General features: G+C 43.2%; 2 protein-coding genes across 6 annotated transcripts in view; one reads left to right on the top strand and one right to left on the bottom strand.

Annotated features, from left to right (window-relative positions):
- Window positions 1-8,628, bottom strand: part of SCAPER (S-phase cyclin A associated protein in the ER) — a 539,898-nt gene extending 531,270 nt beyond the window's left edge. For 4 of the 5 annotated variants that reach the window (XM_036907601.2, XM_036907605.2, XM_036907603.2 and 1 more), the window contains exon 1: window positions 8,540-8,628. The gene's annotated coding sequence lies outside the window, so the exon portion shown is untranslated. Of the gene's footprint in view, window positions 1-8,432 lie in introns of all 5 variants that reach the window. The other variant, XM_036907602.2, reaches the window with a different exon arrangement.
- Window positions 630-1,716, top strand: LOC118923622 (proteasome subunit alpha type-1-like). The gene has a single exon (XM_036907607.2). The coding sequence runs from the start codon at window positions 685-687 to the stop codon at window positions 1,474-1,476; it is 792 nt and encodes a 263-aa protein (XP_036763502.2). The 5' UTR covers window positions 630-684; the 3' UTR covers window positions 1,477-1,716.
- Window positions 8,629-13,544: the final 4,916 nt, after the last annotated feature.

Genomic DNA, 13,544 nt, shown 5'->3' with positions numbered 1-13,544 from the left:
TGCTCTAAAATTCATTGTGGTGATGGTTGCACAACTCTATCAACATACTAAAAATCATTTTTTAAATGGGTGAATTGTATAGTGTATGAATTACATCTCAGTAAAACTGTTGTATTTTTTCAATGTAGTATCTCTATTCCCAACTCTCCAATGCCTCTCCATCTACTAAGAGTAAAAGCTGAAGTCCTCACAACAGCATACCATACCCACACCTCTCTAACCACACCTCCTACTCCTCTCCTTCCTGGTGTTCCTTCTATTCCATCCACACTGGTCTCTATGTTCCCCCACATGCCAGACACACTTCTGCCTCAGGCTGTACACTTGTTCAACTCCCAATCTGGAACACTCAAGATTTACTTCATCTTTGCTCACATGTCACTTTCTCAGTAAAGCCTTCTCAAGGGCTTCAGATTGTGACCCATTTATATTCCCACCACTGACATACCCAGTCCCACTTCTCTAGAACACTTATCACCTTACATTATTTACTTAATTCTTACCCATCTCCCCACAAGAATGTCAGCTCCATGTTGTTTGCTGATTTTATTACTGCTCTGGTCTCAGAACATAGCATAGTACCTAACACTGAGTAGGCGTTAATACTTATTTAGCAACAAATGAAATCCATACTAAAGAATCTCTGCTCGGCAGGAGGCCACCTACCAGACCCATGCAGGAACCATGTTTCGCAACCAGTATGACAATGATGTCACTATTTGGAGCCCTCAGGGCAGAATTCTTCAAATTGAATATGCAATGGAAGCTGTCAAACAAGGTTCAGCCACAGTTGGTCTTAAATCCAAAACCCATGCGGTGTTGGTTGCACTGAAGAGAGCACAATCAGAGCTTGCAGCTCATCAGAAAAAAATTCTCCATGTTGACAACCATATTGGCATCTCAATTGCAGGACTTACTGCTGATGCTAGACTGTTATGTAATTTTATGCGCCAGGAGTGTTTGGATTCCAGATTTGTATCTGACAGACCTCTTCCTGTGTCTCGTCTTGTGTCTCTAATTGGAAGCAAGACCCAGATACCAACGCAACGATATGGCCAGAGACTATATGGTATTGGTCTGCTTATTGCAGGTTATGATGACATGGGACCTCACATTTTCCAGACCTGTCCATCTGCTAACTATTTTGACTGTAGAGCCATGTCCATTGGAGCCCATTCTCAATCAGCTCGTACTTACTTGGAAAGACATATGTCTGAGTTTATGGAGTGCAATTTGAATGAACTGGTTAAGCATGGTTTGTGTGCCTTACGAGAGACACTTTCTGCAGAACAGAACCTAACTACAAAGAATGTTTCCATTAGAATTGTCGGCAAAGACTTGGAGTTTACGATTTATGATGATGATGGTGTGTCTCCATTCCTGGAAGGTCTTGAAGAAAGACCTCAGAGAAAGACGCAGCCTACTCAACCTGCTGATGAACCTGCAGAAAAGGCTGATGAGGCAATGGAACATTAAGTGATAAACCAGTGTGTATGTATATTGTCAAGTATGTAAGAATGCAGGAACACATACTGATGATAATAATCTGTACCTTCAACCAAAAGATGAAGATTGGTGGAATGGTATGTTTTAGGAATCAGTCCAGATGTGAGTTTTTTTCCAAGCAACTTCACTGAAACCGTATAATGGTGTGCATTTTTCTTTCAGCGGGTCTATATAATTGTTTTCTAGAAAGAACAGTTATCTGTACTTACGTTTTTATATGAAGAACATAGTCTCTTTGTGGTTTTAAAGAAAACCGTGAAATAAAATTGTTTCATCTGCTAGAAAAAAAAAAAAAAGAATCTCTGCTATGTTCCTTTTTCTCACCTTCTACATATTCAAAGCCTTTCAATTCTTCAAGACCAGCTCAAAAGTCATCTTTGTGAAGCCTACTCTGACATCCCCAGCTGACAAGAGATCCTACCTGAATTCCTAGAGTACTTTGGCTATATTCTTTACCTCTAAAAAGTAAGCATGATATAGAGGAAAGAGAATATAGAAACACTGGAGTCAACCAAATCACTGGCAACGTGACCTTGAGAAGTCATTTAATCTCTCTGAGTACCAGTATTCTCATCTATAAAATGAAGGTGAGGTAATTACCTAAGAAAAATAAAAACATATTTTCCAAAGACGTATATACAAATGTTCAAAGCAGCTTTATTTATAATATTTCTAAACTGGAAACAACCAAAATATCCATCAGCAGGAAAAGAGATCATCAAATTGTGGTATGTCCCTATAATAGAATAGAAAGCAACAGAAAGGAATGAACCTTTGATATACACAAAAGAGATAAACATCATAGACATTATGCTCAGAAAAAGAAACTTTACACAAAAGAATGCACACTAAATTATTCCATTTATATTAAGTTTTAGAATAAACAAAACCAATCCTTGGTGAGAAATATTGAAAACATTGAAAGAGGGCTGCCTTGGTTGCAGGGGAACCACTAAGAAGGGGTACAAGGGAACTTTCTGCAGAGATGGAAATGTTCTACATCTGGATTGTGTGGTAGTGGTTCACAACTATAAATTTGTCAAAACGTATTGAACGACCTGCTTATAAAATAGGTGCACTTTTTTATGTTAATTATACCTCAAAATTGATTTAAAGAAAAGGACACACAGCTTAGGGGAAAAAAATCAAGGCTAACATAAGGTCGTTAGGAGAATTAGATGAGACACATATCTACTGAAATTAGCATGGCACAGTGGTAAGAAGTGCACACTGATGTGGGACTGAATCCCAGTTAATTAGTATGTTACTAGTTATATAACTTTGGACAAGTCATTAAATCCTTCAGAACTTGTTTTCTCTTTTGTAAAGATAATACCTATAGAGTTAAATGGAAGCATACTAGAGTACCCTCCAATTAACACAGTATCTGACATATACCCAAATAATTTTTTAAATAATGTATAAACCCAACACACAGCAACTGCTCAATAAGTGTTATCTTCTTTTCACCATTTCCCTTGTATGAGAGTTTTCTTCTCTGCTACACTTTAAGATCCTGAAGGGCAGGATCAATATCTAAACAATCTTTTATTTTCGCTACTTAAGATGCTTAGAAATGGCAGGTTTTTCCTCTATATCATGCTTACAAAGATTCTGAAGGGGAGGAAGTTGGATGGCTTGTGATTAAGCAGAATTACCTGTTTTTACATCTTTTTCTTTCAGCCATTCCAGAATCAATCATTCTGGAACCAACCCTTCCAATAAGAATAGTTGTAAGCTACATACCAAGAATATCCTCAAGGCAAGCACAAAGGTTTATGTACCATATGATTCTTTTGCACTGGAAAAACAGATCGGAAACACACACGAAGCAATATGGAGTAAGAGCATAAACCCTGAAGTCAGATCTGAATTTATATCCTAACACTGCTGCTTACAATCTCTGTATCCTTTAGGCAAGTTATGTAACATTTCTAAACCTCAAGGTTTGCAGCTTTTAATATTTTCAAAATCAAAGATATTATGTTTGAAGCACCAAACGGCACAGAATCAGCACTCAATAATTGGTAAGTATACACCACTCAAACTGTGGGTAATTTTTTTCTTTGCTATTTTCCAGATTTTCTATAATTGCACTGCAATTACTTTAAAAGATTATAATGCTTTAAATTTAAGTGTACTGCCAAATTACAGATTAAACTCAACTTTGACTCTAAAATTTTCAAACCAGAGATCACAAATGCTAATTATCAGGCCTTTTTCTCCCCAGAGGGATAAAAGAAAGGCTCAAGACCGAATTGCTACCTCTTAAAATCTACCAGATACTGATTTTCTCCAACTTAAATCACTACATGTCTTCTGCATTACTATTCAATTTGGCACCTTACATAGTGTCTCTGCCTCTGAGCTGAAAACGAGTGATACTTAAAATGCTTAAGTTTTTTTAAGTTAAATTCAAGACAGTTCCTAGTGCACTTGGGCAAACAGGTACTAAAATGTGTAGATATTAACCTAAACATAAGGAATGTATGTGTCAGAGTAGAATATCTGAATACCACAAAGGACTTACGGGGAGCAATCCACATAATGATATGAATAAAAAGCCGACAGAGAGACGGCAAGCACACTCAAGAGCAAGAGCAAGAGGGCATGTCAGGTTAAATACCACCATAACATCGAGTTGGAAAGTTATGTCCTCATTTCTCAAAAAAAAGATATACAAATGGCTAATAAGAACCTGGAAAGATGTGAACATTATTAGTCAATAGGGAAATACAAATCACAACCACAGTGAGATACCACTTCATACTCACTAGGATGACTATAATCCAAAAGACAGACAATAACAAGTGGTGGTATTAGAGTGGATGTGTAAAAATTGGAACCATCACACACTGCTAGTTGGAAATGTAATATGGCGCAGCTGGTTTTGTAACAGTCTGGCAGTTCCTCACAAAGTCAACATAAGGATTACCATATAATGTAGCAATTCAACTCCTAGGTATATACCCAAGAGAAATGAAAACATGTCCACACAAAAACTTGTACACAAATGTTTACAGCAGCATTATTAACATTCAAAAAGTTAAACAATCTAAATGCCCATTAACTGACGAGTGGATAAATAAAATGTAGTACATCTACATAACAGAATATTATTCAGTCATAAAAAGAAATGAAATTTCTGGAAAAACCAAAACTACAGAGACAGGAAAAAGATAAATAAGTTGCCAGAAGTTGGGGAGAAGAGAGAATAACTAGGCAGAATACAGAGAATTTTTAGGGCAGTAAAAGTATTTTGTATTATACAATAATGGTGGATACACGTCTTAATACATTTGTCAAAACCCACAAAATATACACCAAAAGCAAAAACTAATGCAAACTACAGGCTTTGGATGCTAATGATGTATCAGTGCAGGTTTCAACATTATAACAATTATAACATTATAAGCAATTATAACATATGTACCACCTTGTGGGAGATGTTGAGAGAGAGAGCATATGGCAAGTCTCTGTACTTCTATCAATTTGGCTGCAACACTAAATCTACTCTAAAAAATTAAGTCTATTTTTTAATAAAGGAACGAAATGCTGATAAATGTTACAACACAGATCAACCTTGAAAACATTACACTATATAGAAGAATTTAGACACAAAAGACTACATACTACATGATTTTATTGATGTGAAATGCCAAAAAGGCAAATCCATGGAGAAAGAAAGTAGACTAGTGGTTTCCTGGGGATGGGATAGGGAGTAGGATGGAGAAGAGGGAAGTAGGGTCAAAAATTGGGAGTGAATGCTAATGCTTATGAAGTTTCATACTGGGGTACTGAAAATATTCTAAAATGGACTGTGGTTGCACAATTTCATGAATACACCAACAGCAACTGAAGTGTACACTTTAATGGCTGAATTTTATGGTATGTGAAATATACCTCGATAAAGTGTTTAAAAAAAAAGTTAATCCTTAATGCAGAACTTCCAAAGTTTCAATCATTGAATTATTTACACTATATTTGCCATAAGTTTATATAACATTTATATAAACATTGTTTATATAACATTTTTACTTAAATTTTAAAGGAAAATTTATAACACTACTGTAAATGAAAAGTCAGTTAACATAAAAAAAATGGATATGGCAAAATATTGGCAATGTTACTCAAGTAAATTAAATTTAAGAAACTAGCCTAAAGCAAAAGAATGGCCAAGCAGAAAATGGGGCACACACACACAAAAAAGGTCAGTAAACAAAGAATAAACACTAGGTCTGACTGGGCCCAAGGTTTCTGAACAAGCTGATGCCTACGATGAACTGAAGACTCACTTGTCTTAGACTGCCCTGCAGTTCCAGAATGCCTGCGGGGCCACCTGTAGGCCCTAGAGATGGAAATGTGAAGATTGGCTCAAGCGCCAGGAAAGGCCTGCCTTCTCTTTTCCTTACCTGAGTTTGGGTACACAGGTTCTGGAAAGGCAGGAAGTTTATAGCAACCATAAAAAAAGCCTGCTACTGTAAAATATACAGGCCCATCAAACAGTAGCCAGGACAGTACATTTATGAATCGTTGTCATGTTTGCCAATAAACTCTACAGGTACTGGGGTTTGCAGTCACAGTTCCTCTCCAATGCTCCCAAAATCTATCACTCATGTTTTTGCTCTTTCTGAAATTTAAGAAATTCTTAGTATTTGCCTTTCTAAGTCTGGTACTTAATGTTGTAAGCATACTCAAAAACTTAAGTGGAGAATAAGAGTATTACAGCAAAATAAGTATTTTGAAGAGCAAAATAGACAATTTATAATTGCAAGTTGTTTAATGAGGTTTTCAATTCTGATCACACTTACATACACTACCATGAATATACATCAACCGAGAGGCATTTATTTTCTCCCATAAAATGGCATTCCTCTTTGAAAATACCATAACTACCTCTCTTTTCCAATACTGTAGTAAAAGCAGGCCTACCACATACTGCAATTTTTACAAATCAAACATGAAGTCTGAGATTTACTACAAAATAATGCTTGTACAATTTTGTTATACAAGCCAGCTGCAGTTTTCACTTCCAGAACTTCAGAAATGCCCATTTCACAACAGATATCAGATTGCGCCATTAGAAAGAATTGTCTAACTTCCCACTAAATTCCACTACGGACTAAGTGTTTAAAGAATATTCACATGTGATTCCCAAAGAATTTTTGATCCTTTAAAAATAGATTGGGTTGTGGTTAGGTATGAAGATGAAAGTAAAAAACAGAATCTCAAGCCCCTTCATCTTATCTTCAAAACATTCCTGTAAAATAGTTAAATGAAGGTATTAATAAAGTCAGTATCAAATCAAACTTTTAGTGATTCTTAAGTACCTGTGAAGCCCTAAGGACATTTTTCAAGTTTATGTTTAAAACACTGTATCCTTTGGTTTCCAGTTACCAAAACTATTTATAAATCCATCTGTACAATGATTATGCTTCCACACATCATCCACCAGGTGGAATGACCTAAACCACCAGGTAGTTAACTACAGAGAATAAAAAACTGCAGCTGAAAGAAGTGGGGAAAAGGGAAAGAGGCAGGAGTTTGTCGAAGGCTTACTGAGGCAGAAGCAATTCTAAATGTTTTACAGACACCTCATTTACTTGCTATCACCAAATTTATGAGACGGAAAGGATAACCTCTATTTCACCGATAAGGAAACTAAGCCTCAGAAAAATTGAATAATCTGCCAAAGGACATGTAGCAGGGCTAGGATTCAAACTCAGATCGGTCTGCCCTCAAAGCCATCATATCAAACTTCCTCCCACAAAGGCAACTTTTCAAATCATATTTAAAAATGGACTCTTTGATTTATTAAAATATTAATCCCTTTGTGGATATTATTCGGATCATCTCACTATGTGACAAAAAAACAATCTGCGCACAACACTGAAGAAAAGTCATAGTTAACAGAAAAAAATACAAGGATCAGAGCACTCATATAAACCAGAGTGCGGTAATGGTCAGACTACCAATCCTAGATCTGAAAGCTTAATCCCAGATCAATCATTCACCAGCCGGTGACCTGGGGCAAGTAATAACCTCTTTGAGCCTCAGTTTACCCAGTCATAAAACGGGCGTAATGCCCATTCCATCTTTCTACCTCAAGATTATTTAGGAGGATGAAATTAGTTAATATTGGTAAAATCAACCTGTAGACAAGAACAAACTATAATACATATAAGGAGGTACTATCTATTCGGTGAGATGACTACACTGAAGGGCTATTTTCCTAGGAAATAACAGCACAAATAAAAGAAGGGATGCAGTCCACGAGCAACAGGAAGCTACGGTCAGGCGGACGGCCCCATCTCGGCAAGAGCCACTTGACAGCAGCAGACGCCGTCTGAGGACCAGTTTTCTGCCTGCTTTCTAACAACCGCGTCTTCACTGGAGAGAGAAGGCGCGAACCACCTGCGGGGAACGAGCTGCAGCGGCGGCAGAACACTGGGTCCTACTCCCCGGGGGGAGGCTTGGTCAAGACTCTTCATCCTCCCAGGCCTCGGTTTCCGCGTCTTCAAGGCGGAGAGGCCGCCCCCGCCCTGCTTCCCAGGTAGAGCTAAAACGAAGTCGCCGCGCAGAGAAAGCGTGGTGAACCCCTGACCCTGGGAGACGCTGCCGGCAGTCACCTGTCACAGGAAAGGCCGGGAGGGGGGCTCCTCCGAAAGCCCCTCGCAGTTTGGACGTTCCAGACGCCTGGGCTTGCGCCGCCCTGAAGAAGTGGGGCAGCCCTCCGCGGCGGGATGCGCGGGGCCCGCAGCCCTCACACCCCAGCTCAACCCGCACGGCAGGCCCGGGGCTTGCCCACCCTTGGCCCCTGGCCCCCCGGGCCCTCCCGAGCCGCTGCGGCTCCCCGCCCCCAGCAGGGAACCCTGCCCCTCTCCACCCGAACTCCCAGGTGAGGGGCGAGAGGTGAAAGGGCGTACCCCGCCGCCATTTTGTCCCCTTGGTCCTGCAACGCATTCAGCCTGCCCGCGGCCCAGCCCAGGCCGGCCCGGGGCTGCACGACGCGCGCCCCTTCGCGGACACTCACCCTCAGCCGCCCTGCGCAGGTCGGACGGCTCCGAGAGTACCGCCGGGAAAGGGGCGGGGCGGGGCGGGGCGGGGCGACTGGCCCGCGCGCCACGTGACTCCCAGTCACGGCCGCACGGTCTACCACCTCCGCGCGCCAGCCGCCCGCGCGCAGGCGCAGCCAGCTCGCTCAGGTGGGCCGCCGGGCCGAACGGCCAGCGCCGGGCTTAGCTTCAGCTGCGTGGGCGCGGCTGCTCTTTGGGAGCTGCTCAGTGTCCTAGGCTCTGCTCTCTCCTCTGCTGTTGGCCACACAGGCTCCGCTCTCGGATTCAGTCTCTTCCTTCCGTTGTCTTATCAGCGCAGCTACTCCCACAGATTCACGACTTGAGAGGCCCGCCTCACCAAAATCTGTACGTGTGCAAGCGCTCCAGAAAAGCACGCAGCGCCCGCCGGGCCCCAATACCCTCCACAATACGGCTCTGTTCAGCGCCTCCTGTGTGCCTCGCTTGGAAGGATCCAAGTGCTAAGACCTAACCAATGTGTTTTCTCTACGTAAAAGATGAAAAAAACATGCATATTAAATAGGGACGTTTAAGTCACATTTCTGAACAAAATGCATGCGACCCAACCACAATAATGAATATTCCCTGTCACTTTTCATCGAGCTGGGAAACTCAGACCCTTTACCCTCCCTTCCCTTATTACCAACAAAAAGCAGGAAGTCATGGAGTGGAATAGAGTCTACCTCACACTTAAGACAAAAAACACTGTAAAGGCAGGAACTGTGTTGTTGGTTATGTTCAGGCTCCTTCTCCCTCTTACCTTTATAGATAATTTGCTATTTCATTGATTTATTTAACAAATGTTTGAGCACCCACCATAAGTCAGATGCTCTTCTAGATGTGTGGAGTTAATAAATAAAATAGATAAAAATCCCTGCCCTGTTGGAGCGGGGTGAAGACATAATAAATGGTTAATGTAAGGCTGGAGGCACGGGACGAGCTCAGCCCTAACCAAATAAATGGGGGGCATCAAAGCCCCCAACCCCGGCCTAGTAAGGGAAAGAGAGCAACAGATTCTGGCCTGATGACGTGCCAAAGTCCCCGGCTGCTGCCGCCTCCCAACCTGGAAAAGGTGCCCTAGGCCAGCCAGTCCTCGGCCGCTGTCCACCTGCGCTCTCCCTCCCCCCACCTTCTCTATAAACTCGCCGCCTGCCCTGCTGGGCGCGACTTCTCCGGCCTGTGACTGACCAGACCCGTGAACATTGCCCGGGATTGCGCCCTATTAAACTTTTGGCTCCTTTGTAGCCTCCTCGCCTGGTTATTTCGGCTCCATTTTACCTTACAGTTAAGATAGTAAGTTACATGATGGTAAGGACGCGATGAGCACTACAGTCCATAAGTAGGACAAGGAGGATCGGGTACGGAACATACTGGAATTCATAAAAGGTAGTCAGAGCCTTATTCCCCTTACCAATTATCCACCTTCTTTTCTCCCTTTCATTCCCATAGACGTTTAAACAACCTCTTCCATCTGAAATCTCCCACCAAACCCACTTCAGTCTCTGCTTCCTTTCTCCTCTTTATAAATCTGCTCCTCACAGCTACATTTCTCCAATTATATAAACAAGGATCACCCCAACTGCTCAAATACTATTCACGTCAAATAACTCATGTTACTGCACTCTGATTTCTGTCCTACTGAGACAGGGACCGAGGGGGTAAGTCAGAGTAGGGTGAGGGCCTCCGGGAAAAGCAGGGCGGAGTATTTACAGTCAGAGCAATGTAGCAATGGGCAAAGAAGTCCCTATTGAAACGCCCTGTTATGCATTATGCAAAGTCAAGGTCACACTAATTCTCTAGGGAAAAGATATACCAGACTAAGAATATAGGCACCTTCAGTGAGATCAGTTAAAAGTCAAAAGGCCAGGAGCAACTTGGCCTAGAATGTTTGAGCGTTCTGCAAGGGTATCTCAGCATAACCTGTAACTTCACTGTAAACGGCCTTAGCAAACAGACAATAGCCCAGCCCCCCTTGAGGGCAGGGCACGTGGTAAAGTCTACACCCCTACCCCTAAGCCTTTTTCATGTTCCCAAAAATCCTCAATTGCCTATAAAACCCCTAGACAACGCACCATCACAGACTCTCTTGTCCCCTCCTGGCGTGAGCCGGGAGCTCTGTCCTCTCACTTTATCTCTAAATAAAAGCCTGTACCTTCCTCTCCTACCTTGAGTGTTTGCGAACCTCATTCTTCGGCTTCGTGAACAAGATCCCCAGCATCACTACCACCCTATGGAAACCCTCTTTCTAGTCACTAGAGATCTCTCTGCTGCAGACCCCATGCGCATTATCTTCATGACCTTAGTTTCTCTACATCAGTTGTCACTCCTTCCTTCTAGAAATACGCTTTCCTCGCCTTCCATTTTTACTCTCTTGGTCTCACTTCCCCATCTCTAACCACTCCCTGTCCAAATCTTTTGAAGTCTCCTCTTATTTCTACTATACCATAAAAGTTGGTATCTGTGGGTGTGGGTAAAATTGTAACATTCCCAGAATATCTCGCCTGCCTTTAGTGCCTTTGCATATCCTCAGGGGTGGAGAGAAGTTCATCTCCGTGTCAATGTGTAATTACCTGGACAACCAAGGGCGTGTCTGAACCTGGGAATTTAAGGGGAGGGGCTGGCTTACTTCCTTCAGGAGCAGGGGAGAGAGATGGCCCTAGACTGCAGTTGGTAAACAACAACGGGGTTTTAAACTTTATTTCTCCCTTTGACTGATTTCGGTTTTTAGAGGTATTTTGCCCCAGAATTTCCTCTCTCCAGACTTACATCTGGCATCAGTCGGCAGGGTGCCTCTGAACCCAAAATCTGTCATAATAGGTGTGACCTTTGGGAGGGCTACTCCTGTGGATGGTAGGGAGGCCCCAGTGGATGCAGCGGTAGAGGGTGCTGTTTCACCTGTTATTATCCCCCCAGCTGTGGGGCTTCCAATTTGGGAACCCTTAGTGGGGAATTGGTCTAGAGTGAATACCTCTTAGAGGGGGTGGGGCATTTCTTAGAACTGGGGAAGGGTGGAAACACTGGAAACTGCAGAATTAGCCCTCCATGAGTTGGAAGACTGCTTGGAGACCTTAGGGGGCTGTGTGGCAGCTGGTATTGTACGGTCTCTTTTCATCCAGATAGTGGAAAATGTTATACAGGAGAAAGAGAGGATTATCGAGAGGGTTAGGAGGAGAGAAAGGGACTTGGGCGGGAGAGAGACACACTTCAGCATCTCTTGGAGGAGCCCGCCCAGCTATAATTAAGAAAATAAAAACCAAACAACCGCAGGCTCCTCAGGAGGAGGAGCAGCCCCCTCCCCAGGTTGTGGAGCCCTCTTATACCCAGGATGAGCTGTTGGACATGACCGTCCGGTATAAGCAGAAGCCATCAGAATCTCTGCCTACGTGGCTTTTACATCTCTGGAATATGGGGGTGGAAAATATTGTTGTGTCCAGTATGAGATGAGTAGAATGGCTTCCTGACCACACACCCTTCCCTCCGGCAGCCCTTGCAAAATGCCTATCATGCCTCAGGGAATCAGACACTCCTGGAACGGCTGACAGCTGCCATCAGGACAGTTTGGCCTAATCAGGGTGATTTACCATATTTTCCCAGTAGTTGGAAAACATATCCAGAGCTCAACAGGTACTGCAGGAATTGGGTATGAAAAATATCATCTATAATATAGACCCCAAGGGCCCTGATGAGAAGGTGTTCACTCTAGGAATGAAAAATCTGGTGCTGCATACAGCTCCCACATCTCTCTTTGGGCCCCTAGTGAAGACTCTAGCCCCCCAACCTAGGGCACCCCATAAGGGAGGCTACTCGTACTTTAGCAGATCTGGGGAGGTTGAAACAATAAGGGCTCGGAGGGAAGTACAGGCCACGACTGAAAGGAGAGATGCAAAAGGCTCCATGAAGGTCTCAAGGACCCAGATGTGGGCTGATTTGATAAAGGCTGGGGTAGTGAAAGAAAAACTCAATGGGCAGCCCAATAGGATCTTGTTAGAACAGTGGAACCAATTAAAGCCAGGGCAGCAGTTCCAGCTGCTGAGGTCCTGGACACAGAAACCGGAGTCAAGGCCTCATGCCCAACCTGTATCCCTGCAAAATTTCATGGGAGACAGTACTCAGGGTTCACCTCAGCCCTACCCACCAGGAGGATGTTTGGGCATCACAGTTCAACTGAGGGGGGATCAAAGTCCCCACTTTGGGGGACATGGTGGGGACCAGAGGACACATGTAGAATTAACAATTCATTGGTCCCCTGTGAATGTACAACGTGTCCTGGCGCCGGTGGACACAAAAGCTGAGTGTTCTCTGATTCATGCCAACCCTGAGCATTTTCCCAGGGCCCCTGCTGTGATAGATGGCTAAGGGGGTAAGGAAATTAGAGTGAAGAAAGCCGAAATCTCAGTGGCGATAGGACATTTACCCCCAAAGGAGTATGCAGTACATTTCTCCCATCCCTGAATATATTTTGGGAGTAGATATCTTGCAAGGCCTTTGGTTGCAGATCACTTGAGGTGAGTTCAGACTGAGGGTGCATATTGTAAAGGCAGTTCTGAGGGGACATGCTAAGAATCCACCTGTAGCTCTGCCTGTACCTTGGTGGGTGACATATACTAAGCAGTATAAATTGCCTGGGGGGCATAAGGAAATTGGAGAAACTCTACAAGAGTTGGAGAGGGTGGGCTTCATAAAGCCCACTCATAGTCCTTTTAATTCCCCAGTGTGGCCAGTGAGAAAGCCAGACGGTTCCTGGCATATGACCATGGACTACAGGGAATTGAATAAAGTCACACCCCCTTTGCATGTTGTTGTCCCCTCTATAGCAGACATTCTGGACACCCTCAGCCATGAACTTGGAACGTATCATTATGTAGCAGACCTTGCTATTGCTTTCTTCTATATTGACATAGCACAGGACAGCCAGGAACAGTTTGCCTTCATGTGGGAAGGCCGGCAGTGGACATTCACTGTCCT

Source organism: Manis pentadactyla, chromosome 11 (genome assembly GCF_030020395.1).
Source record: "Manis pentadactyla isolate mManPen7 chromosome 11, mManPen7.hap1, whole genome shotgun sequence".
In the NCBI taxonomy this organism is placed as follows: Eukaryota; Metazoa; Chordata; class Mammalia; order Pholidota; family Manidae; genus Manis; species Manis pentadactyla.
This window is presented reverse-complemented; position numbering and strand designations above follow the sequence as displayed.